A 25,753-nucleotide genomic window follows, 5' to 3' on the forward strand; every position below is an offset into this window, starting at 1 on the left:
GTTTAGTATGATAGTCTCTAGCTCCATTCATGTTGCTGCAACTGGCATTATTTCATTCTTTTTTTTATGGCTGAGTAACATTTAGTTCAGTTCAGTCGCTCAGTTGTGTCCGCCTCTTTGCAACCCCATGGACTGCAGCACGCCAGGCCTCCCTGTCCATCACCACCTCCCGGAGCCTACTCAAACCCATGTCCATTGAGTCGGTGATGCCATCCAGCCATTTCATCCTGTTGTTCCCTTCTCCTCCCACCTTCAATCTTTCCCAGCATCAGGGTCTTTTCCATTGAGTCAGTACTTTGCATCACATAGCCAAAGTATTGGAGTTTCAGCTTTAGCATCAGTCCTTCCAATAAATATTCAGGACTGATTTCCTTTAGGATGGACTGGTTGGACCTCCTTGCCGTCCAAGAGACTCTCAAGAGTCTTCTCCAACACTACAGTTCAAAAGCATCAATTCTTCAGCGCTCAGCTTTCTTCATAGTCCAACTCTCACATCCATACATGACTAATGGAAACACCATAGCTTTCACTAGATGGACCTTTGTTGGCAAAGTAATATCTCTAGCTTTTTAATACGCTGTCTGTGTGTGTGTGTGTGTTAGTCGCTCAGTTGTGCCCGACTCTTTGCGACCCCATGGACTGCAATCCACCAGGTTCCTCTGTCCATGAGATTTTCCAGGCAAGGATACTGGAGTAGGTTGCCATTTTCTTCTCCAGGGGATCTTCCCAACCCAGGGATCGAACCTGGGTCTCCTGCACTGCAGGCAGATACTTTACCAACTGAGCTACAAGGGAAGCCCTAATATGCTGTCTAGGTTGGTCATAACTTTTATTCCAAGGAGCAAGCATCTTTTAATTTCATGGCTGCAGTCACCATCTGCAGTGATTTTGGAGCCCCAAAACATTAAGTCTGTCACTGTTTCCACTGTTTCCCCATCTATGTGCCTTAAAGAGATGGGACCAGATGCCATGATCTTAGTTTTCTGAATGTGGAGTTTTAAGCCAACTTTTTCACTCTCCTCTTTCACTTTCATCAAGAGGCTCTTTAGCTCTTCTTTGCTTTCTGCCATAAGGGTGGTGTCATCTGCATATCTGAGGTTATTGATATTTCTCCCTGCAGTCTTGATTCCAGCTTGTGCTTCATCCAGCCCAGCATTTCTCATGATGTACTCTGCATATAAGTTAAATAAGCAGGGTGACTATATACAGCCTGGATGTACTCCTTTCCCGATTTGGAACCAGTCTGTTGTTCCATGTCCAGTTCTAACTGTTGCTTCCTGACCTGCATACAGATTTCTCAAAAGGCAGGTCAGGTGGTCTGGTATTCCCAACTCTTCAAGAATTTTCCACAGTTTGTTCTGAGCCACAGTCAAAGGCTTTGGCATAGTCAATAAAGCAGATGTTTTTCTGGAACTCTCTTGCTTTTTTGATGATCCAGCAGATGTTAGCAATTTGATCTCTGATTCCTCTGCCTTTTCTAAAACCAGCTTGAACATCTGGAAGTTCATAGTTCACATACTGTTGAAGCCTGGCTTGGAGAATTTTGAGCATTACTTTACTAGCGTATGAGATGAGTGCAATTGTGCAGTAGTTTGGGCATTCTTTGGCATTGCCATTCTTAGGGATTGGAATGAAAACTGACCTTTTCCAGTCCTGTGGACACTGCTGAATTTTCCAAATTTGCTGGCATATTGAGTGCAGTACTTTCACAGCATCATCTTTGGGGATTTGAAATAGCTCAACTGAAATTCCATCACCTCCACTAGCTTTGTTTGTAGTGATGTTTTCTAAGGCCCACTCAACTTTGCACTCCAGGATGTCTGGCTCTAGGTGAGTCATCACACCATAGTGATTATCTGGGTCGTGAAGATCTTTTTTGTATAGTTCTTCTGTGTATTCTTGCCACCTCTTCTTAGTATCTTCTGCTTCTGTTTGATCCATACCATTTCTGTCCTTTATTGAGCCCATCTTTGCATGAAATGTTCCCTTGGTATCTCTAATTTTCTTGACGAGATCCCTGGTCTTTCCCATTCTATTGTTTTCCTCTATTTCTTTGCACTGATCACTGAGGAAGGCTTTCTTATCTCTCCTTGCTATTCTTTGGAACTCTCCATTCAGATGGGTGTATCTTTCCTTTTCTCTTTTGCCTTTCGCTTTTCTTTTCACTATTTGTAAGGCCTCCTCAGATAACCATTTTGTCTTTTTGCATTTCTTTTTCTTGGGGATGGTCTTGACCCCTGCCTCCTGTACAGTGTCACTAACATCTGTCCATAGTTCTTCAGGCACTCTTGTCTATCAGATCTAATCTCTTGAATCTATTTGTCACTTCCACTGTATATTCGTAAGGGATTTGATTTAGGTCATACCCAAATGGTCTAATGGTTTTCCCTACTTTCTTTAACTCTGAATTTGGCAATAAGGAGTTCATGATCTGAGCCACAGTCAGCACCCGATCTTGTTTTTGCTGACCATATAGAGCTTCTCCATCTTTGGCTGCAAAGAATATAATCAATCTGCATTTTGGTGTTGACCATCTGGTGATGCCCATGTTTAGAGTCTTCTCTTGTGTTGTTGGAAGAGGGTGTTCGCCATGACCAGTGTGTTCTCTTAGCAAAACTCTATTAGCCTTTGCCCTGCTTCATTCTGTACTCCAAGGCCAAATTTGCCTGTTACTCCAGTATTTCTTGACTTCTTACTTTTGCATTCCAGGCCCCTACAATGAAAAGGACATCTTTTTAGGTGTTAGTTCTAAAAAGGTCTTGTAGGTCTTCATAGAACCGTTCAACATCTGCTTCTCTAGCGTTACTGGTCGGGGCATAGACCAGGATTACTGTGATATTGAATGGTTTGCCTTGGAAATGAACAGAGATCATTCTGTCGTTTCTGAGACTGCATCCAAGTACTGCATTTTTTTTGGACCCTTTTGTTGACTATGATGGCTACTCCATTTCTTCTGCGGGATCCTTGCCCACAGGAGTAGATACAGTGGTCATCTGAGTTAAATCCACCAACTGTGTATGTCTACCACATCTTTGTTAATCTGTCAGAGGACATTTAGGTTGCTTTCATGTCTCGGCTATTGTAAAGTGTACTACAGTGAACACTGGGGTGCATGTATCTTTTGAATCGTGGCTTTCTCTGGATATATGCCCAGTAGTGGGACTGTTGGGTCATATGGTAATTCTACTTTAAGTGTTCTGAAACTCCACACTGTTCTCCATAGTGGCTGCACCAATTTACATTCCCACCAACAGTGTAGGAAGGTTCCTTCCTCTTCACTCTCTTCAGCATTTATTATTGATAGACTTTTTGATGGTTGTTCTGACTGGTGTGAGGGTGATACCTCGTTGTAGCTTTGATTTGCATCTTAGTGATGTTGAGCTTTTTGGCCATCTGTATGTCTTCTTTGAAGAAATATCTATTTCAGTCCATTTTTTGAATGGGCTGTTTGATGTAGAGCCGCATGAGCTGTTGGTATATTTCAGACTGATCCCTTGTCAGTCACTTCATTTGCAAATATTTTCTCCCATTCTGCGGGTTGTCTTTTCGATTTGTCTATGGATTCCTTTGCTGCACAAAAGCTTTTAAGTTTAACTCGGTCCCATTTATGTCTGTTTTTTTTTCATTACTCTAGGTAGGAGGTTTCATTACTCTAGGTAGGAGGTAGATCCAAGAAGATACTGGTGTGACTTGTGGCAACTAGTGTTCTGCCTATGTTTTCCTCTAGGAACTTCATAGTGTCTGACTTTACATTTGGGTGTTTAATCCATTCTGAGTTTGTGTATTGTGTTAGAGAACATTCTAATTGAGTTCTTTTACACCGAGTTGTCAGTTTTCCCAGCACCACTTATTGCAGACACTCTTTTCTCCATCATATATTCTTGTTTCCTTTGTTGTAAATTAATTGACGATAAGTGTGTGGGTTTATCTCTGGGCTTTCCATTCTTTTTCATTGCTCTCTATTTCTGTTTTTGTGCCAGGACCATATTGTTTTGATGATTGTAGCTTTGTAGTATAGTCTGAAGTCAGAGAGTCTGATTCCTCCAGCTCTGTTTTTCTTTCTCTGGGTTTCTTTGGGTATTGGGGGTCTTTTGTGTTTCCCTACAAAGTTTAAAGTATTTTTCTAGTTCTGTGAAAAAATGTTGTTGGTATTTTGGTAGGGATAGGGATTGCCTTAGGGTAGTACAGTCATTTTCACAGTATTGATTCTTCCAGTCCAGGAACATGTTATCTTTCCAGCTGTCTGTGTCATCTTCAGTTTCCTTCATCAATGTCTTATAGTTTCCAGAGTATAGGTCTAGGTCTTTTGCTTCTTTAGGTAGGTTTATTCCAAGATATTTTATTCTTTTTGATGTGATTATAAATAGGATTGTTTCCTTAATTTCTCTTTCTGGTCTTTTGTTAGCAATTTTTAGTTAAAAGGACCTATTCCTATTTTAGAAACCAGTACTTAGTGATTTATCCTTCTCACACTTGTGTATTCACCTTAGGCCTAACCTAGGGTACCTCACTTCCAATTCTGATCCCAAATTTGTCCCAGAGGGCCTCAACCTTATAAATGCTCCTAGAATCTAACTTAACAGGCTTCTTTTTGTTTATGTCCTTGCAGCCTTTGCACACCTGCCAACGCTGATGCAACATTTGGCTGATAACTACAAACACTGGAAGACGTTAGACGACCTAAAGTGCAAAAGTCTGAGGCTTCCATCTGACAGTTAAAGCCAGGACAGAGGCGGTGACCTCTGGATCTGCAAAGGGCACTGTGAATCACAGTAGTGTAAGAGGCATTCCTTCATAATGAAAATGACAGATGTAGGTTAAGGAGCTAATGTTTAATGTCTGACCTTGAATCATTCAACTTCCCAAATTTCATTTTTAGAAAACTAAGAAAAACATATGTTCTTTTGAACAATCACTTAGTGACAGAACGAACACATGGCAAAATCCACTGCCCTGCTCTAATCCTGTGTGCTCTCATCAAACCATGCAGCTGATTCACTGTAACTAGCAGGACACATGCAGCAAAGACTTGGTGCCCACATGCCCACCATCTCTGTGGATGCTGGACCATGAAGCTTTGCTAGTATTTAGCTCATCCTTTACCATAAAAGTCTCTATCACTGTTTGGCTTGACTATTTTCCTCAAGAGCATCAATCTAAAAGATGCCTAAGAATATCTAATTTTTAAAAACCTATATAAAATGAGCAAAACAGCTGGGACCAAACTGCTGATAAACTAGTTTCAGAGCCTCCATGGCTAGGTGGTTCTTCTGACTAATGGTGTGACACTCAAATCAGAATATAGCCTTGGCCTAGTGAGTGCCTTCTTTAGACTGGTATCAGCAGCCTGCATAGCCCTCTCTCCCAAAAAAGGGATTCATCCTAACAGAAAGCCATCCATGAAGGGGAAGGAAGTGACATCTTGTTTGAGGGTAATCAAAGAGCTTTATTTCTGGTTTGCAGAGGCAGTCACAAGGCACTACAGTGAGTATTATATACAAGCCATTAATCTGACTACCCTTGGACAAGCTTGTTTTTTTAAAAAATTTATATACATTTACTGTTTAAAATTTTTTATTAGAGGAATCTAAATTTTCTGGTTTAAGTCCACGGAGTATGTTGTGCCATGTTACCAAGGAGAGAAAGTTTCAAGGTTCAGATGTTTTTAACCTATCTATATTTATGATCATGCCATTTTGCTTTAATGATGTAAAAAAACAAAAAAGACCGAAAGATGTGTAAATATATCAGAAAATAGGCGTATGGGGAAGCAGTAAATACTATTTTAAGCTATTAATTGTATGCTAAAAGCTTCTAAAGCACAAGTGCATATTTTTATACAGCTCTTTTCACAACCTTCTGTGATCTACATCAAGTCAGTCTTGAGATTTTCCCTCTTTTACCAGCCAACCCTTCTGTGTCTTATAAATATTAGAGATTTAGCAAACAAGATCTTTGTTCTTCTTTTAGATTCTCTACGCCATGCTGCGTTCCTGAGAGGTATAGACAGAGATTAAATTAACTGAACCAGTAGCTACTTTTTCCAAATGAAAATCTGAATGCAGCGCACCTGGAACTAGTACCTGGGGAAAAAATGACTTAATCCTACAAAATGTGCCAATGCTTTTTTCTATGTTTTGTACCAAAAAATGCAAACATATATGACAATTCCATGCAAAGAAAGAAATGTACCTAAATTATTTTTGTTAGATGCTAAGAGAACTTGCTTGGTCAGGGGAGCAGCTAGCTTTGTATTGTAATGCTGCATTATGTAAATGTGATGAAAATGTTTTTGTGAAGTACTTGTAACTAAATTCCTACAGCCATTTTTCATTCCTAACAGCTGTTTTTATTTTAACTCTTTGGCCTAAATTTTTCATAATTTCAAATTTTTGGTTAAGTGTTCTTTATTTCATGAGCCACACACTTTGTTTTCAGAACACATTAAATTCAGGAGGTCAGAATCCCATTTTAAGGAGCTAAACAATTTACCTAAGCTTCAGAAGCTTGCTTGAGACAACAATCTTTTCCTGACCATCTCGCTTTTGGTTACATTTGGTAAGTGACATTCATTGGATGTCTGACATTTTTCTATACGAACATTATAGCTGACTCAGTTTCAAATTAATTTCATATTAACACTGTTAAAGCTAAAGCTTTAGCATACCTCTGCTCTTTACCAGTGTAATTTACTATGGTGTAATTTACCAGTGTAATTTACTATGGTGTAATCTTTCACTGAGTTGGTAATTACATAGTGCATTCCTAAAAATAGTTTATAAGAAATAGTCTTTTAGATGGTATGTGTATCAGATAGATATAAATTATTGTCTCTTATTTACTAAACAGTAAATAAGCTATTTACTAAAATATTCTCTGTTGAGGGGAGCCTTATTAATTTAGGAAAATAAAATCTCATTTAGAGAGAGGTCATATTACTGCTACTACTACTGAACCAGAAGTTATAAAACACTGTTGCCCAAACCAAAATAACACTATAATTTAATTTGGTTTTTTTTTTACTTCCAATTTAAGATTTTAAAATTATGCTTGCCTTCAGAGTTAGGATGCCTCATCTATTCAATCTGAAGCCACTCAACTTGAAAAAGATAAATACAGTGTCCCTGAAGTTTAGGTTCTTATGTGAATAAGCCAGAAAATGAAGTGATAAGGGTATTTTTAAGTAAAAATGACAAGGCCCAGTGTACAGATATTATATCTGGTGTTGCAAATATAATAGCACTGAAAGCTAAGCTAGGGAAGTGGGAAAAATGCATATACTATATATTGATGTCAGTTATAGTATTCTTCTAATCTGAAAGTTCAACTTTTAGCAGTAGTCTCCATACCACTAGTGAACAGCCATCAAGTATGAGTCCCTGCTAGATTCTCCTATCTTGTTGTTTTCGCCTATCTCTGACCTTAGGGCATTCATGAAATCAAAACCATCAAGTTTCTCTAAATTTTAATAACAGAGGGACTCACAGTGGTACTTACTTATGCTATCTGCTCCCCAAACTTACCTAGGATTTCTAACATCCCTTGTGAATAGATCTTAATCCAGAACAAATCAGGAAAAGCAGTTAAGAATCTATGAATTCCTTTATAATTCACTGAATATCTTATACAATTCAAAAAGAGTTTATAAACTCATGACCTAATAATATAGACCCTCCAAAGAAAAAGCTAATTAGTAATAGGGTAAAGTCCATCTATGGAGAAAAATTAAAAGCCTAAAAATGACTGATCAATAATCTGATGCACTCAGACCAAAATGCATGTTGGCTTGGTTAGGAATCCTACCCATGTGCCAACTTCAGGGTGAGATTAGAGGTACCTCTGTGTAACACTCAATTATGCCACAATAACGATCTTGGCTAAAAGGCAGTGCTAATTTTTCTATTATAAAATGGAGGTTATGTAAATTTTATATTTCTCCATAAATCTGTTTTCATTGTGAATTAAAACAATGATTGTGAACATTACTTGGTTTTGCTCGAGGGGTGATCATATACGCTCTTCTCTCTCATTCATATTTTTTTTTTAAAGCTGTTCACTGATAATGGGAATTGAGCTAACTAGAACGGCTTACCTGACTGGGCCTTCAGCGTCCTCATTTAAAAGTATTATGGCACTCATCTGGCATAGATGACCATAGCTCATCCAGACTTTGCAGGTAGTTAATAACAGAAGCAACTGTCAAAGGTAAAACTAGTTAAAAAATTTTTTACAAAGATTCCATTAGGGTCTATGGATTCTATTAGGGGTGTGTGTGATGAATAAACCCAGAAAGTGTTCTTTGAGAAGTATCAGTCCTAACACGTCAGCCCCCTTGTAGTTACTTCAATAGGATTCTTTCATCAGCAGTTTAACTCCACAGTTAAAACCACCCATTTTTTAATGTATGGGACACTTTTTAATTTTTATCCTTTAGTACCAAAAGGGAGAAAGAGTACGCTAAGGCTGATGGGGTGATGAAGCTGATTTAATCTCAGGTAACTGCAAGAAACTACGTTAAGTAAAGCCTGTCTCAAGCATTTCGTATTTGAGCCAATGGTAAGATGAATTGGCTCACTTCAACTAAATTTCAGTTAAATACTATTACTTCTATTTCTACCTCCTTCCAGGGTCTAGATTCAAATTAAGACACTTAAAGCCCAGCATTCACCACTCAGACAGTTATTATGGGATCTTCATTTCCTCCAGGGAAGCAGTTTTCTAGACAGCGCAAGGTTTAAATCCAAGATACGCTACATCCTATTTATTCTTCAGTGGAGTTTTCATTTTTCTATAAAATATCTTCCATAATTATCATGTATATTTATTTCCATTAAAGCAGTTTCCTTAAATAAGTATAAGAATGACAGATGGCCACAGTTAAAATATACTAGTTTTGGATAACAAAGTCAGGTCTTTCAAAATCCAGAAAGGCTAAATTAAAGAAACTAGATTTAAAAATCTAATTCCTGGTGATGGATTTAGTTAGCGGCAATATAGTAACACTAAAGACAGAGAGAGGTTCTGAGTACTATTCTTTTCATTAAGCATAAGATTATACAATTTCTGGTGTAAAATTTAAAGCAAAAAATTTTATCTCTGTGAGGATACTGTGATATAATTTAATTCTGCTTCATCAGACAGTTTTGCTGAAGTCTGTGCACTTCACTTTCTGAAAACTGACTGCCGAAATCAGACCCATTCCTACAATGGTTTCAGGTAACTTATGAGGAAAGTCAAATGAAAAACTTGTGCCATATTCTTTGGTGGATGTACTAATACCTCAGAAGCAAACCTGTTGCTGGTTTGCAGACCCCCCTAAAAATTAAACAGAATTAAATAAATAATCAATATGGTAATGGTTTTCAGAGCATTATCCTATATTTGATGTTCGAGGTTCATGTACAGGTATTTTAATTCCCTAACCTAGACAGACAGATACAAGTCACCATTCTCCTCTAATTTTTGAAATAACTTTAAACTGCGCAATCCAGATTCTCGTTCTCCATTTTTCCAGAGAATAATGAGGTGATCAGCAGAACAAGTCACTAGTCCATGGTCTTCAAAGTACAGAAACATCTGTAGAAAAAAATTAATTACTGATTATAGGAAATTCAAGGAGAAGAGAAGCGGCTAATACCAAGTAGACTAACATAGGTCCTTGCTGAAATGCGTACCTTGGAGAGGTCATTGGATATGACTATGAAACTCTGTATCTTTCATGAGAAATTTAAGTGTGGGTGATAGTCACATACAAATAACAAATGCCAGACCCATATCTAATATTTTAATAATCAGAACGTTGTAAACACTACTCAACTACAGAGCTGTAAAAGCTGTTTTTTTTTTTAAATTCCCAAAGTGTCATCTAAATTTTACCATTATCTTAATTCTTGAAGAATAGGTTTTAAGATTTTTTTTTCAGCAGAAGTCCTGACAAACCTGCTTCATTTAATCATTTCTGCTGGCCTTCTTGTTAATGTAAAAATGGCCACAATAAAATATCTGAATTCCAAGTTCTCCAGGATGAACAGTAGCTTTAGCTCTCTATATAAACAGAGAATAATCAATCCTTAAGCATTTACTGAGTGTTATCTATATGCTTATAATCCCTATCTTCAAGAAGCTTCTAATTCAGCTGTGAAAACTGAATCTTAGTTGAAACAGTAAGGGTATCAGTTAAAGACGATGTAATTAGGTACTAAGTAATATACTTCAGGTTGTGATTTGCCGCAGAAAAAGGAGGCATAGGTCAATACTAAATGAAATTGTCCGAAAAAGCTAACAAAGCATTAAACTCTCCAAATAAAAGTAAGCTCATGCCCAGTGAAGGGACAGGCTGGAAGTTAAGAACAAGAAAATGAAGTGTTGATGAGAAGGCAGCATGCATCCTATGGAGAGAGCTGGTATGAGAGAGGAGATAAACGAAACTATGAAAAAGACGAGCTCCTCCAGGGAAAGAGTGAAATAAAAGAGAGAAACAGGATGTGAGCTTTCTGAGAAATAACTCATCCATTTCTGAACGTAACAGCAAACAGTCCGAGCTGATGCTGCAGTAGTGAAAGGGGAGGAACCATCAGAGCAGAATTCCTCAGGAGATGAGATGCACAAGTGAGAATCCAGTACACACAGGTGTATAGGGCTAGGCTGAGAGAGTCAGGACAAAGATTTTTTAAAAAAGAGAAAATTTAAGAAAGAGCCAAGATTTTCTCAATGAAGCCAGAGATACTTTAAAAAATAATTAAATGTCAACACTTCTACTCGGGCAAATTTCTAAGAATCTGACACTTCTATATAATGACAAATATGCCGCACCATTTAAAAACCTTCAATAGATTTTTAAAACCCACTCTAAAAAAGTTTAAAGGCCAACCTGCTTAGCCATACATTCAATCATCTGACCCCAAACTACTTTATCTCCTACTGTGTCCACTGACTGGAACACAGACCTCCGGGCTAGGCAACCTGCTCCTTGCCACTAAGTAGATTCTGTCTTTGCCCTCCTATCTACTACATTCCATCTGCACAACTCCCGAAGTTAAAAAAACAGAATGAAAACAACTGGGCTGCCTGTTAACAGGAAGGTGAAACTGAGTAAGACATGAGCACCCAACCTCAGGGAGCTTATGGCCACAAGACTGTCTTAACCTCCGAAGCATCAAGGTTCAGCTCAAGGCCCATCCATTATCTTCCACTAACCATTTTCTTCTAACTCCTGAGTATTCCACTACTAATCTGGGTCCATCATAAGCAACCTAGATTAACATCTTACTAAGTCTACCTATATTGTTCCTGTCTACTGAAATATAAGCTCCACAACAGCCAGGACTTTATTTTATATCCCTTTGTAAACTCTAATGTCCAGTATAGTGCCTGAAATACAGGATAATGCTCAATAATAAGGTGGTGTTGTGTTGCTGCTCTTAAGAATAAATGCACTTTCAAATGAAAAATTAATTTGTTCCTCCCTGGCTATGAAACAGAAGCATAATGTAAGAAATTCATTACTCAGGGCTGTGGTGATACTGTTACCAGTTGCAATTATCTCTTTACCTCGACTGGTCTTTTTCCTTCTTCATTACAGGCAGTGGTGTTGATAGTAAATATTAATGCATTTGAATTTATAAAAGTTAGAACTGGATGCACTCTATAATTCTGAACTCCACGATGATAATCAAGACACTGGGTTTTACTAAAGCTAACTAATTATTATCCTTCAAAACGAAGTAAAACAGACTTCTATTCATGAATTTGATAATGTCCCCTGGAATTAGATTCTGTAAGGTTTTACCTCTACATATATAAGCACACTTCTCCATGTATCCTCTGTATTAACTACCATTTAACAGTATTTACTACTCTTATATATTCAACACTGTCCTTATTGTCAGCTGTCTACCTACATCTCATACATAAAGTTAATTAAGCCAGTTTTTAGAAGCAAGACATTCCTCCTTCAAATCATTTCTCTGTATAGGGAGATCTTTACCACACATACTAAAACCCATCCCACTCCATGTTTAGAATCAGCAAAAACTTACTGATAAGAGAAGGTTTAGGTCTTTATGAGACCAAATGAGATGCAAAAAGCAAGACTCCCCTGGACACTTCTATGCTTATTAAAAACAATACCTCCACAGATGATGAGTGTCCAATTAAATCTCCAATAAGCTCTAGTGAACAGGAAGTGGCATTTTCTTGTTGCTTTTTAACAGGATGGCTGGCTTGTTTATTTACTCTTCCAAATCCCCACATGTTAAAAAAAACCTAGAGAAACACAATCATTTTAGTCATTCTCAAAATTAGTATGCTCTTTTCTTAACAGGCTTCCCCTATGGCTCAACTGGTAAAGAATCTGCCTGCAATGCAGGAGACCTGGGTCGATTCCTGGGTTGGAAAGATCCCCTGGAAAAGGGAACAGCTACCCACTCCAATATTCTGGCCTGGAAAATTCCATGGACCGTATAGTCCATGGAGTTGCAAAGAGCTGGACACAGCTGAGTGACTTTCCCTTTCCTTAACAATAATAATGTAAGATCAGAAAACAAAGCTTAAATGCAAAGGTGTTTCTCACTTATTTTAGTCAAGGGCTGAGTGAGCAGATGATACCAGGCACTATGCTAGGGTTTTTTCACTATGTTACTTCATTTCCTCTTAGCTACCCACGTTTGTTGCTCAGCTCTTCTCACTGCCCCTACTCAAGCACTGCTGAAGGTGTGTTAACATGAGAAAAAGGCAATGGAAGTCAAAGTGGAGAGAAATGAAAGGGCTGAATGGCCGTGTGGGGCGGGAAGGTCACAACTTGAGGATAGACAAAAACAACATGTGACAATACCCTATGACTTCAAATAACTAGAAGAAACTCTGAGGCGACTGGCATTTGATTGCTTATGCAAAGGTTGCTAATTAACCAGGATTTTGTTTTTCAAATCAAGCATCAGAAAATCAACAGCTCAAAAGATTAATGACATAAACACAAAAGTGTTTGTTTATAAATTGAGTTCAATGTTAATGCTTCAAGGCTGAAGAACTTTGATGCCTGATGGTACACATTATATTTATATACCAGACATAATTACAATACATTAATAAATAGCTAATTAGGCCATTTGGTCAGTCAGGCAAGAATACTGAAGTAGCCACTTCAGTATCCTCCAGGAGATCTTTCCAACCCAGGGATCAAACCTGGGTCTTCTGCATTGCAGGCAGAGTCTTTACAGTCTGAGCCACCAGGGGAAGCCCATTTGATCAGTCAGATCAGTTAGCTTCCCCTCAAAGAATCCTAGCTGACTTGAAATAAACAGGCGGTCTTGCAGTAAATATTAACATGTGAATGCCCCATCCCGATTCCCAAATGCTTCATGTAAACGTGCTTATTTGGAGCACACTGTGTATTATTCCTGTGGTTACACATAACTGCCTTTCATATGAGAAAAAACAAGACCACCTTTTTGAGAGAAGATACATACCTGTTGGCACCGGCTCCACTGAAAGCTGCTGTTTTTCTCGTAGCTCCCAAATGCGTACACTGCCATCTTCTGAGCATGAGATAACCTGCCTGTCAGAAGAGAGAGAGCGCGCCATGGAGGGCAAGTGCTCGAAGTGCAGGGAAACCATCAGTGCAACCTTTATCTGCTTTCATCCAGCTCTGGGCAGGAGCTGATAAAAAAATCACACTTTAACATGGCTTTACAATGCAAAGTAAAACACTCCTCAGGAAAGGCATGCCATTATAGTGTGAGACTAGCTCAAATGTTACAAACATGTATCACTTCCATTTCTAAAAATGCATGCAGGAAAACAAGTTATGAATTACACACTCACAATATCCTGAGAAGCCCCATTCCTGTGTCTCACCTCTCACTCTGAAAGTATCCTGCAGGATAAATACTGCTGTGCTGTGCTTAAGTTGCTCAGTCATGTCCAACTCTCTGCAACCCCACAGACTGTAGCCCACCAGGTTCCTCTGTCCATGGGATTCTCCAGGCCTGAATACTGGAGTGGGTTGCCATGCCCTCCTCAAGGGGATCTTCCCAACTCAGGGATCCAACCCAGGCCTCGCACATTGCAGGCAGATTCTTTGTCATCTGAGCCACCAGGGAAGCCCAAGAACACTGGAGTGGGTAGCCTGTCCCTTCTCCAGGGGAACTTCCGGGATCTCCTGCACTGCAGGCAGATTCTTTACCAGCTGAGCCACCAGGAAAGCCCCGAAAATACTATCATTTCCTTCATATAATTCATCCCTAGAAACTCAATGGCCACGTCTGCCCTGACAGGAAAGCCCTCAGTTAGTAGCCTCGACCAACAAGGAGACCACCATTTAATTCTGGCCATAAGCAACACCACCAAAAAGGTGGCTTTGTGGAAAATATTAAAAAATTAGAACATAGTGCCCCAAAGTCTTCTAACTATTTAAATAAATACCAAATTTTAAATGCTCTCTTCTTACAATGAAATTCAGTATAATTTGTGAACACTGCTGTTTGTAAATTTTGCAACATATTGCCACAAACTCTTCTGTTAGAGACAGCCATAGGGTATTCTCCGTTTTCCAAAGAACCTGTTGGTCAAGGAACAGAGCCAGGTGACTTTGCCCCTTGAGCACTGGTGGCCCTGGGAGCTATGCATTTCTTCTACCTGTTACCAGGCAGATGGAAGCTCGTACCTGTTTGGGAGTCTGGCAACGTGCAGGACACTGGAGTCATGTGCAGTTTTCTGGCAGGCAATCACGCGCTTCATTTGAAGGTTATACACGTATAAACCCCTTCCAACTGCAACAAATACATTCTGGGGGAGATAAAAGTTCGGAAATGTACATAAAACTAACACCACTACCTGGAGTAACAGATTTCCAGCCTTGGTTTGAGATCACAAAGTCGCTGTTACCTTCCCTATGCATAGCCTTCAGCCCAAATTACTGCACTGCCCTCTAAAGTCCAAAACTATCAAAGCACAAAAGCTCAGCATTTAGAAGATCGAAGGACACGACTGCTAATACAGAGCGAACTCTGCGTATCACACCCTGCAGCATCCCTGGCTTCCTTACTGAAACATGACAGCTAGAGCAGGGGCTGTGGCTGGAAGACTGGTGCAGCGGAGGTGGAGCTGCTGGGGTACAACCCGGGCTTTCATTCACAGAATACTGTATCGCTGGGGAACTACTTAGCTTCTTCTACCTGAAAATGTGAGCGAAATTACTTGGGCTCCACAGCTTCAGCATCCCAAGAACTATGAAGTATACAAAACAGCATATGCTAGAGTGGCAGAGATATATATATATAGTGGTTTCACAAAGACAGTTTTTCCAGTTCTACTAAATTTCCATTTTTCCTTTCTACTAAAACAGCTTTCATCTTTTGAAAGTACTTTCACCAATATTTATCTTACTTCAGCTTCACAACATCTCATTAATGTAGGAAAAGCTATTTTGCAGCATAACAAGTCAAAATAAAAGATTAAAGTCACACAAAAAATTAAGGCATGAGAGGTGGTATTGGAATTCAGGTCACGTTACTCCAGTTCCTTATTCCTGCCTCATACCATACCACATAGCTTCTGAACCTATTTTGCAAATCACTAGACTTCTGCTGGCTCTTGCCTAAGAATCATTTATTCTTACTCAGCAGGTATGCCAGTGAGACAGACCTTTCAAAAATCCTTTTCCCTTTCTGTTCTTACTAGAGAACACTTCTCATGCAACCTCAAAGGCTAAAATGCCAACTCAGACCTATAGTATCTCAACCAAACATGCCTCCAAGGCTTACCAGACTCTAAATCTTACCATACTCTAAATGACTCCCTTGACCCTCAGGACTGGTGTTCTGCACACAGCAACGCTAGCTAAGGCCCAGTGCCATGCACAAAAATAGAAACAGTTGGCCAGCTTGCTAAAATCGGGAGCCCTGGGAAACATTCAATGCAAAGAAACCCCAGAAACTAGTTTATATGGACCAAGAAATCTGTGTAGAGTTCAAATGCTTTATCAAAACCCACAAAATTATCAATACAACTAGAGAATTAATAAGCTTTGGGGCAGTATTTTCTCAACAGAATCACTCTATCAATCACTTGTCATTAACAATAACTGACCCCCTTGTAGAAAAGAAGAAAAACTCTTATAAACAAAGAAAATGAGGGAAAACTGAGTAATGCTTTATTAAGCATTTAATAAACATCAATCAAAAATTTAAGATTAAAGAGAATGCAAAATGAAAAAACTTTAAGCACTAATTTACAACATTGTTGTAAATTTCAACAATGAGAAAAAGGTATCAAATTAAAAATATAATTTTTAGGGCTACAACTCTTAGAAATCTAGTTTTTATCTTGACTGAGACTCTTGTTTTTATCATATATATATTTACTCTTTTTTCCCCGAAAGTAAAGTTAGAATATAAAGAAACTTAATCTTTACGTAGAACAATGTTCTTCATCTATTCTTACTCTATTTTGCTTTGGTTTTTAAAGTAAGAGAAATTCAAAGAAAGCAAAAAAAAAAAAAAAAAAAAGTGGACCACACTCTCTCCATCTAGAATACTATTATTCATTTTTAAAATAAAAATTAAAAAACATACAATTGTAAGATTTAAACAGTATAGGCAGGCACAAAATAAAGTGAGGTAACAGCCTCCTCCAACCCCTTTCCTCAAAGCTTACAACTCAAACATTTCTTGTGATTAGATTTAGAAAAATAACCCCATTTTAAACATATTTTCTAAGCTCCTAAAGCTAAAAGAAGAGATGTTCAGATCAGAGCCAAGATTCGGAAATCCATTGGTACTAATCTCTTACTGCAAAAAAAGATGTAAAGTGATTCAAGAGCAACTGGCCTGAAGGACTGAAATCTGTAATTGTCACACAATCACCTTGCCCCAGGATGCTAGAAGACTAAAAGAAAGGCATTCCTCAAGTTTTTAATTCCCTTTATTTCTCCAAGAAATGCACCGGAATCTTCAAAAGAATTCTTTCTCAAAGTGTTCCTTAAAACAATTTTAAGCATTATCCTCAGATCCTATGAGAATATTTAATACAGCTCAAAACTTCAATGGGTTCTAAAATCTGTGGCCATTTAATCACCTTCTTGCCTCAAAGATAAGAGGCAAGGAGGTGGTAAAAGATTAAAATGCTTTTTTTAAAGCAAATGATGTAATCTTCGAAATACATCAAAACATTTTAAAGCACAACTTGGATGCAAGGAATGACATCTTTCTATATCATGAGATTAAATTTTCTCAATTAGAAACTGAGTTTAGTAAAAGATGTTAAGATTACAGAAATTTTTCTCAACTTTTTTTTACCTCTTCATCCCATGTGAGATGATGAATAGAAACGTCATTTGGCTTTTGACAGAGTTTTATTTCCCGCTGAGCATCCAGCTGTGGAGATGGGTCCCAGAAGTTGCGCTCGCAGGCCTGCACGGTCCAGCCCAGGGTGTCCCAGACGATGAGTTCCCCAACATGGGAGCCAGATACAAAACTCACATCTAGGCAGAGTTCATATGTCTGTTTATTGATCATTTACCTAGGCTACGGTAAAAATGAAGGAACTGCCCAGCAGTGTTGCTCTCTGAAATCACAGTATTGACAACAGGGAGGTAACTCGACAAGCCAAGCAGGGAGATTAACAGAGCCGACTGGAAGTAGACTCACGTTTACTTACACATTTAGCAAATGAGAGCAGCTGCTTTTCAACTCAGTGAAGAAAGAAATAAGCCACGCTGGAATACTTGGTTAAGTATTTGAGGAACAAAGACAAAGGGATTTTACCTTGGATCATATACAGGTAAGAGAAAGTCACCCTTCTCTTTCTCCTGTACTCCCACACCCACAACATGCCTGACACCAGATGTGCGGGGGTCTCCCCACAGCAGGCAATTATGCGACACCAGCCGAATGCCCCTGCAATTTAACTCAGCTTTGGCCATATCTACCTGGGAATAATGTCAGTTCCCACAGGTTAAGGACTCAGTCCTGCAGGACTTCTCTCACTTCATGCTAATTGCAAATCCAGGCTGTTATCTGTGTTTCTAACTGGCTGTAAGCTGAAGAGTCCCACATCCCCTCCTCAGGTTCAGTTAACATCCTAGAGCAGCTCACAAAACTCAGGAAAACAATCTACCTACTGTTCACCACTTTATCATCCAGGGTATGCCGAAAGACAGATGAACCTCCAGAGGGAGCAGACGCACAGGGCCAGGGGTGTGGGAGGCGTCTCAGAGCACCCAGGCCCTCTCCAGGCAGGCCACTTGTGTTCAGCAACCCAGAAGCTCTCTGAACCCCACACTGCTGGAATTTTTATGGGAACTTCATCACACACACATGATCTATCTAATGACTATCTAAAGATATCTGAAACTAATTGGGGACTGAATAAATAAATAAGACATCCATGAAACAGTAATGCTGTTATCAAAGACTAAGTTGTAAAAGTATGTTATGTTAATACAGAAATATAGTCTATGGGGTCACACAGAGTCGGACACGACTGAAGTGACTTAGCAGCAACAATGCTGTTACAAAAAGCACACCATATGTATACGTGCCCACAAAAACTCCTAGAAGGACGTGGACCCGTACTTAATACTGCATGAATGATGTTCATTTTCATTTTTACATTTTTAATGTTTCTATTTCCTCATTTTTCTAGTATGACTATGTATTATTTGCACAATAACAAGTTTTTAAAATGTTTAATGAAAATGAAATTAGTGGACTCAGACACTTCACAAATTATACATTTAAGGAAAATGTACAACTGCTAAGACTGAAAAGGTGGGAGATGGAGCAGAACAGCGCACTGTGAGTCTAGAAACTCAAGTTTTAATTTTGACTCAGCCTGTTACTAGCCATGTAGCTGGCCTTCAGAAAGTCATTTAATCTTTTTCTATCTTGGATTTCTTAAGCATTAAATGAAGATGATCGTAGAAATAAAATTAAACAATAAATATGTAGCCATTTTAAAGACACTGAATGTTATCTTTTGAGTCCCTGGTATTATTTTGAGCCCCTGGTATTATTTCATATTAATAGTATTAAAACATCCAGTCACTTGTAATTTAGGAATACATGGATGAGCAATTATGATTTAATTATCTCATTTATCAAATATACCAGGACAGAGATCTCTAATAACTAGACGAACAATCTCTTCAAAATAAAGAATTATCAGCAATCATACAGGTAAATAGTATTTTCCCCTGGTTCCAAGTCCAGTTTCCATAGTTTATTAACAGACTCTGGAATTCAATCTGTGAAGAATTAAGTTCATTTCTCATCTGTGGAGAGAAAAGAGGCTTGTAGGTCTACTAGTGGGAAAGTTAAGACGGCAGTAATCTTTCCATGGCCTTCTCTTCCATCCCCTTCTCTCCTCTTTTCAATCTCACTCAAATTACAGAAGAAGCAGAGACTTTAACAAGTGAAGATTCTTCTTGACTCCAGCTCTGCACATGTCATCATACCGGAGCTAACCTTCTGAGACCACACAGCTGCCTGCTCTGATCTCCTCCAAGTGTCTGTAATTCATCTAAGCAATAGAAGCAAAGTACTCGAGCCCACTTACAATTTTTCACTAGAAACGAAATGCTGACACTGACCTGAGTCGGTGCAGTTTATTGCTGTGTAAATTATCCCAAACTGGTCATTCAAAATGTTTCACATCAAACAGCCTCAATGATGTATTGTATGAGGATGGACTTTGATCCTTAGGCAAGTATCAGAAGTCACTTAGTATGAATATCTCACCTGAAACCTGTCTACCCATCCCTCAGAAGTACTAATACTACCATATCATGCTGTCAGTATAAAACAAGAAAAGGAATACAATAAAGCAGCAGCACCTAGAGCCGTCTGCCAGAAGAGTTAAGCAAGGTTACCTTGTATGCTGGTCTTAGACAATCTCTGCAGAGGCATTCAGAGCTCTTGGGCAAACCCGGTATTCATTATCCACATTTGTGGGAGTTCTGCTACAAACAAACATTCTGCTAAGGTTGTCCTAGCGCCAACTCACTGAACGTGCGCTTTCCCTGTGAGTTATAAACTCAGTAACTGGCCACATCTTGACTGGTAATTGGTGGGGATAAAGCAGCAGGGCTGAGGGTGGAACTGGGGACTGTACAACATAATCATTTCAGGGCGGCTAAATCTGCAGCATGGCAGACACACCCATTATGAGAGACCGCCACAGCATCCTTCTCCAATGTTGCCAGACTACTCGTCCATATATGATTCCTAAATATGATTTTGGCTTGCTAACGTTCTGTAGTGTAATTTTATAGTCATGGAATTCGTGAAGTAAAAAGTACTAGGGGTTTTCTGTAATTTCCATTAACAAATTATTTTTTGCCTTAGCTTTCCCTTTTCCTTTCCTTAAGATGTTGGCAAAGAAAGACTTGATAAGAGCATTCTTAATTAAACTGTTCTGAGTATCCCTGTAGATCACAGAGGTGTACAGAGAAGTGCCATCAAGCTGAGGCTCCCTCAGTAACATCTCCTCAACTTCATTATGGAAATATGCCAGGTCCTGGTCCCAGTACTTCCCTGCTAAAACGGGACAACTAGGTATGACCACTGTAACGGCCAGGACACTGCTGTGCTCTTCTCAACAGCTCCAGCCTTGGGGCTGCTGGCTCAGTGTCAGAGGGACTTCCAAAGAAGAACTTGCCTTCTGGGCTGCCACCATGGCTAAAGGAAGAGTCCCCTGAAAAAGACAAAAGGGGTGCTCCTCACATTGTTATTTCTATCATACAGATAGTCTAGTCCTCAGAAAGACTTGCAGCTGGGTTGAACAAACTATTAGAGAGGAAGTTTCTGGAGTTGGGAGGGCCATTCTCCCTGATGTAATTGAAAATGTGACTGAACGGCCTACAGATGGAGACTACACTTAGTACTGTTTGCGGCCCTTTCCCTTCACCTCATGTCTCTTCAAAGCATTGCTCAGAAAGAGCCAGCCTAGGTCAGGGGGTGCAGTGCCCTCCCCTACAACATATTCACAGCATCCTTACATCCTGTAAGGACCCTCTTACAGACTCCTCCAGACTATCAAACTGCAGCCACCCAAGAGCCCTCGCATCTGACCTCAGAGCCCAGACCACCCAGGAGAGCTCTGATGATATAAGCTATCAGTTTATTTGAAAGTGAAGTAGCTAAATCCCAGGATTTGTGGTCTGTGATCCTATCCTGTTATCTGATGTCAGGTTCGCCTCACAGGAGATACTCATTAAAATCATGATAAAGCCAAATACAAAGTCTGGCAAACCAAACACACAGCCATGAGGAAGGGCAGGTATGATCCATTTCTGCAGACCTTTAGTTTGGTGTTATTCTCTGGTTCTTCAATGATGGACTGAATCCAGCTCATTCTACTGTAAATAGAGTGGTATATAATTTTGTCCTGTGTGACCTTCAAAAGAGAAAAGAGCCAGAACCATTTGCTCCCAAAGCCAAAATGCTACCAAGGATTAGTACTGATAGCCTACAACAATCATCCCACAGCTGCCAAGTAACCCCTGAGGTAAGTATGCTGTCTCCTCCATCACCCCTTTTCTCTGCCCAACTCCATCCTTCCCGTGAGCCTAAATCTAAGACCTACCAATCTATGAGACTTGATGAATTCTACTGGTTTAAACCTCAGAAAATAAGACTGCCACTCTCTCCTTATTAATAGCATCATTTTCATGATGGTAATTCTAGAATCCTACGACAAAACAAGACTAAAGTTCAAAACAGGTTAACAAGTAAAAAATTTTACATAATACATACATGGACACAATGAGCTTACCATTGACATTAACCAGTGAGAGAATATTATCTTGGTGATCAAGGAGGCGCTTAACTTCAAGAATATCCCATCCTGGTGATCCCTCTGTGGCTGCTACCAACCTGAAAATTACTAAATGAAAAGACCGATATAATTTTACTGAAATAGTCAAAGAAGATAAAGTTCCATTTCTGCTCAAAAAACTAATATTTCACTAAGTGACAAATACCTAAAATACTGAAAAAACCCATCTCCAAAGACAGTCTTGTTCATACTACTTTCTTTCTTTCAAATCCTTGAGATGTTTGCAATGATCTACTAAAATCCCAAGTGTAACCTCAGAACTCTGTTCCTTTTATTAAAACTCTTCTAAACCCCCACCAACCATTAAGTCCCATCCTCCCTAAGCCTTCAGTGCATGACCAGCTCTCCCACCTTATTCTCTCCTTAGCCAGCACTGGTCCGGATCCCTGAATCACCCCCAACCATTAGCCTTCTCTCCTCATGCCAGGCCAGTAAATACTGCTGCAAAATAAGCTATACATTTGTGCTTAACTTCAAATCGGTGAAGACTTCAGCAGTTGTTACTTGTTTACTTTTCTTGATATCTAAGCTTACACCATTAAATTACAAATTCTCTGAGAAGATATGCCTTATCATTTTTTTGTGTTATACAGTTCTTTTGGACTGTAGTGTTGCTTTATTCAACTGAGTTTAACAAACAGTTTTATATAAACTTGTATTAATCCTAACATTAATCAGTATAGAAAACTCAAAATCAAATCAACTGGAAAGATTCGATAAACAAACATTTACTGAACACTTATTATGATGCTCCAGGAACTTAGATATTATATGTGACTAGGTTCCAGTTACTGCCCTGAAATACTCATCGAGACTGGGAGTGAGACTTATTAACAAGCTCAGAATCAATGTAGTCGGTGCTATAATAGGCCCCAGCACCAAGTGCTGTGGCTGCTCACAGTTTAGAAAAACTAGTATCTCAGAGGTCATATTCCTCCCAAGTGATGGCTTATTACTAAGTTTCTCTTCTTTCTCACACGTCTCTCCGGAAAACAGGTCACACCACATTTCCTTCTATGTCTCTGGGCACATTTTACCAAATGACAAACCTCTACAAAGGTTATTTAATGTCAGATGAAGGTCTTAGAAACTGTGGTTGTCTATCAGAAAGGGGACTCTTTCTGATACCTAGCAAAGTAGAGTGAAAATTCTCCTTTTGTTGGAATACTACCAAATGATGCTGAGATCGAGATTACAGAATAACAAGCAGGCACTGTACTGTTTAATCCAATTAACAGGGAGAACAAACTGAAACCGTGACCAGAAAACTACGAAGTACTAAAGACAATGTGAAACTGTTAGGTTCATAAATATAGTCTCTATAGTCAAGTATTCACAAGGGTCACATAGGTAATAACTTCAAGGAAATAAACATGAATTAGAAGATAAAAGAAAAGCAACAGTCAATTCTAAAAAAGGGTTAACAGAAAAATCTTGAACTTTTGAACCAGGATAAGTATTCAGAGTGATGATAGTCCTGCCCAGCTAATAAAAGCCTCAAAGTAACTACAGGCAGTGCACACCGAAATTTTATTTCCTGTTGAGAAGATTCACATTAGAAAAAGAGAAATTGGTATGGAACACTTAAAACCAAGGACAGGGGCACAAACTTGTCTTAGAAATAGAAAAGATAGTACATTGAAAAGAATAAAACTTATTTTCCATAAGGAAAACGGCACTACGTATTTACTTTATGAAAAAGTTGAAGTCACTCAGTGGTGTACAACTCTTTGAAACCCCATGGACTGTAGCCCGCCAGGATCCTCTGTCCATGGAATTCTCCAGGCCAGAATACAGGAGTGGGTAGCCGTTCCCTTTTCCAGGAGATCTTCCCAACCCAGGAATAGAACCCAAGTGTCCCACATTGCAGGAGGATTCCTTAGCGTCTGAACCACACGGGAAGCCCTATTTTGAGGCTAAGTAAAATGGAAACCCTCATTTTTAAGAATATTTGTATTTTTTATAAATTATTTTGAATAAAACCAACTTTAATTTCTTCCCTTTTTTAGATGATATTCTAATTTCTGTTGAGGCATCAGTGTTTATTACTATTTCAATGAATTCACTAATTCATTCAATAAAAATCTCTTTATCTGTTAGGAGAAAGATGAAGAAAATTTCAGTCACCAAAGCACTAATACTCTGAAGGGGCGGGGCAAAGAGAGACCAAAAAGCAAACATAAGTTTTTAGAGTAGTAAGTTAAACAGTAGACATGAGATTACGAGAATGCACAGGTAAAACCTCCAGGAGGGGAGGCATAAGGTAAGCAAGGCTTCATCCTTGAAAAAAGAAATACTAGAGCTGCGCTCTTAAAGAGTAAGTAGTGATGAGCCAGATTAAAGAGGACAATGAATTATGTGGTCAAGTCCAATACGGGTGACAAGAGAAAGGAAGGCAGAGGTGAGAACCACCTCGGGCTGGGGGGTTCCAGGAAATGTGGATTAGCCAGCAGTGATGCAAGACTCAAGGGAAGCAGGGGGAGATCGTCAAGTCCAATACAGGTGACAAGAGAAAGGAAGGTGGTGAGAACCACCTCAGGCTGGGGGGTTCCAGGAAATGCAAATTAGCCACCAGTGAGATAAGACTCAGGGGAAGCAGGGGGAGATCATGGAAGGCATGATCTGATATGCTGAAAGGCCTGGACTTCATCATGTAGGCATGATTACATTCGTCCTTAGGGCAAAGACTTCATTCATCTGGAGCAAAAATGGGAGAAAAAATAAGGCCACATAAGTTTTTGTTTTTGTTTTTTTTTAATAAATCTAAATGTATTCAATTTAAAGCCCTGTACTTTTTTCTTGAGGTCACGTTCTTCGTATTTTGTTGTTAAAGTTATTTTTACAAAATGAGGGTGGTAAATGGTAGCTTATTTTGTTTCCAGTTTGGAGTTTTTAATGTTTTCATTGAAAACATTGTTTAGAAGCACCAAAATAGAGAAGGGAATGGCCATACCTAACCAGCCAACCAAGCAGGCTATATCATGGTGAATTAATTTCACCGGTATCCAAATTTTGATATGGATTCAAACAGTCACAGTATTTGTGCAACAATGTGCAAGTATCTGAAATATATGCAAACAGTCACATAAATTAGAAAGGTAAGGGCTTCCCTGATGGCTCAGCAGGGAGGGAATCCACCTGCAACGCAGGAGTCACAGGAGGTGCAGGTTCAATCTCTGGGTCAGGAAAATCCCCTGAAAAGGGAAGTGGCAGCCTGCTCCAGTATTCTTGCCTGGAGAGCCGTTATGGACCATGGACGGAGGAGCCTGGCAGGCTACAGTCCAGGGGGGTTGCAAAGTGTTGGACACGACTAAGCACGCAGGCACGCTGAATAGGCATATACTTAAAAGAGATTTTATTTTACTTGCTACTAACTCCATCATGGGGGATTATATTTGGACACTCTGGGCATGCCTACTCAATCATGTCTGACTCTTTTGTGACCCTCGTCTGTCTGTGGGGTTCTCCGGGCAGGTATACTGGTATGGATTGCCATTTTCTTCCATAGGGGATCTTTCTGACCCTGGGATCCAGCCTGGGCCTCCTGCATGTCATGCATTGGCAGGCGGATTCTTTACCACTGAGCCACCTGGGAAGCCCTTTGGACACTCCACATTACATATATTTAGACATCTTACTAATACTTCACCATTATCTGAATACAATAATCTTTCGTAAATATTTATGCTTTCAATGTGTTCTCCAGACAACGGCAATGGCTAAAGTACTGTTTAAGCATTGTTAAGTACACATTCAAAAAAATAAATAAAGTAGAGGAATGAAAATAAGTCAGGAGACTATCGCAACAGACCAACCAGGCAAAAGAGGAGAAGAGGACCTGAACAGAGCAACACTAGTGAGATGGAAAGAAGTGGATCAAAATATTTAGAGCAGCTGCCCTCAAAGAATGGCCCCAGAA

The 25,753-nt window shown here is 39.3% G+C and overlaps 2 protein-coding genes and 1 non-coding gene across 5 annotated transcripts in view; 1 reads left to right on the forward strand and 2 right to left on the reverse strand.

The window, feature by feature from the left end:
• The window catches only part of PDE8B (phosphodiesterase 8B), a 229,296-nt gene extending 222,907 nt beyond the window's left edge, over positions 1-6,389 (forward strand). The window contains 1 exon segment of the mRNA XM_027971477.3: positions 4,610-6,389. Within this exon segment, the coding sequence (XP_027827278.2) occupies positions 4,610-4,719 (110 nt within the window). The 3' untranslated portion in view covers positions 4,720-6,389.
• TRNAC-GCA (transfer RNA cysteine (anticodon GCA)) lies at positions 724-795 on the reverse strand. Its single transcript has one exon. It is a non-coding gene; the product is annotated as a tRNA-Cys (tRNA).
• Positions 6,390-9,356: 2,967 nt separating the features above from the next.
• The window catches only part of WDR41 (WD repeat domain 41), a 48,627-nt gene continuing 32,230 nt past the window's right edge, over positions 9,357-25,753 (reverse strand). The window contains exons 8-13 of one of the 3 annotated variants that reach the window (XM_060418762.1): positions 21,772-21,882; positions 17,295-17,479; positions 14,663-14,784; positions 13,467-13,551; positions 12,130-12,264; positions 9,357-9,576 (exon numbers count right to left, since the gene is read on the reverse strand). In XM_060418762.1, the coding sequence (XP_060274745.1) occupies positions 9,424-9,576; positions 12,130-12,264; positions 13,467-13,551; positions 14,663-14,784; positions 17,295-17,479; positions 21,772-21,882 (791 nt within the window). In that variant the 3' untranslated portion in view covers positions 9,357-9,423. Of the gene's footprint in view, positions 9,577-12,129; positions 12,265-13,464; positions 13,556-14,662; positions 14,785-17,294; positions 17,480-21,771; positions 21,883-25,753 lie in introns of those variants that run through there. The other 2 variants (XM_060418761.1, XM_060418763.1) reach the window with 2 other exon arrangements.

Source organism: Ovis aries, chromosome 7 (genome assembly GCF_016772045.2).
Source record: "Ovis aries strain OAR_USU_Benz2616 breed Rambouillet chromosome 7, ARS-UI_Ramb_v3.0, whole genome shotgun sequence".
Taxonomy (NCBI): Eukaryota; Metazoa; Chordata; class Mammalia; order Artiodactyla; family Bovidae; genus Ovis; species Ovis aries.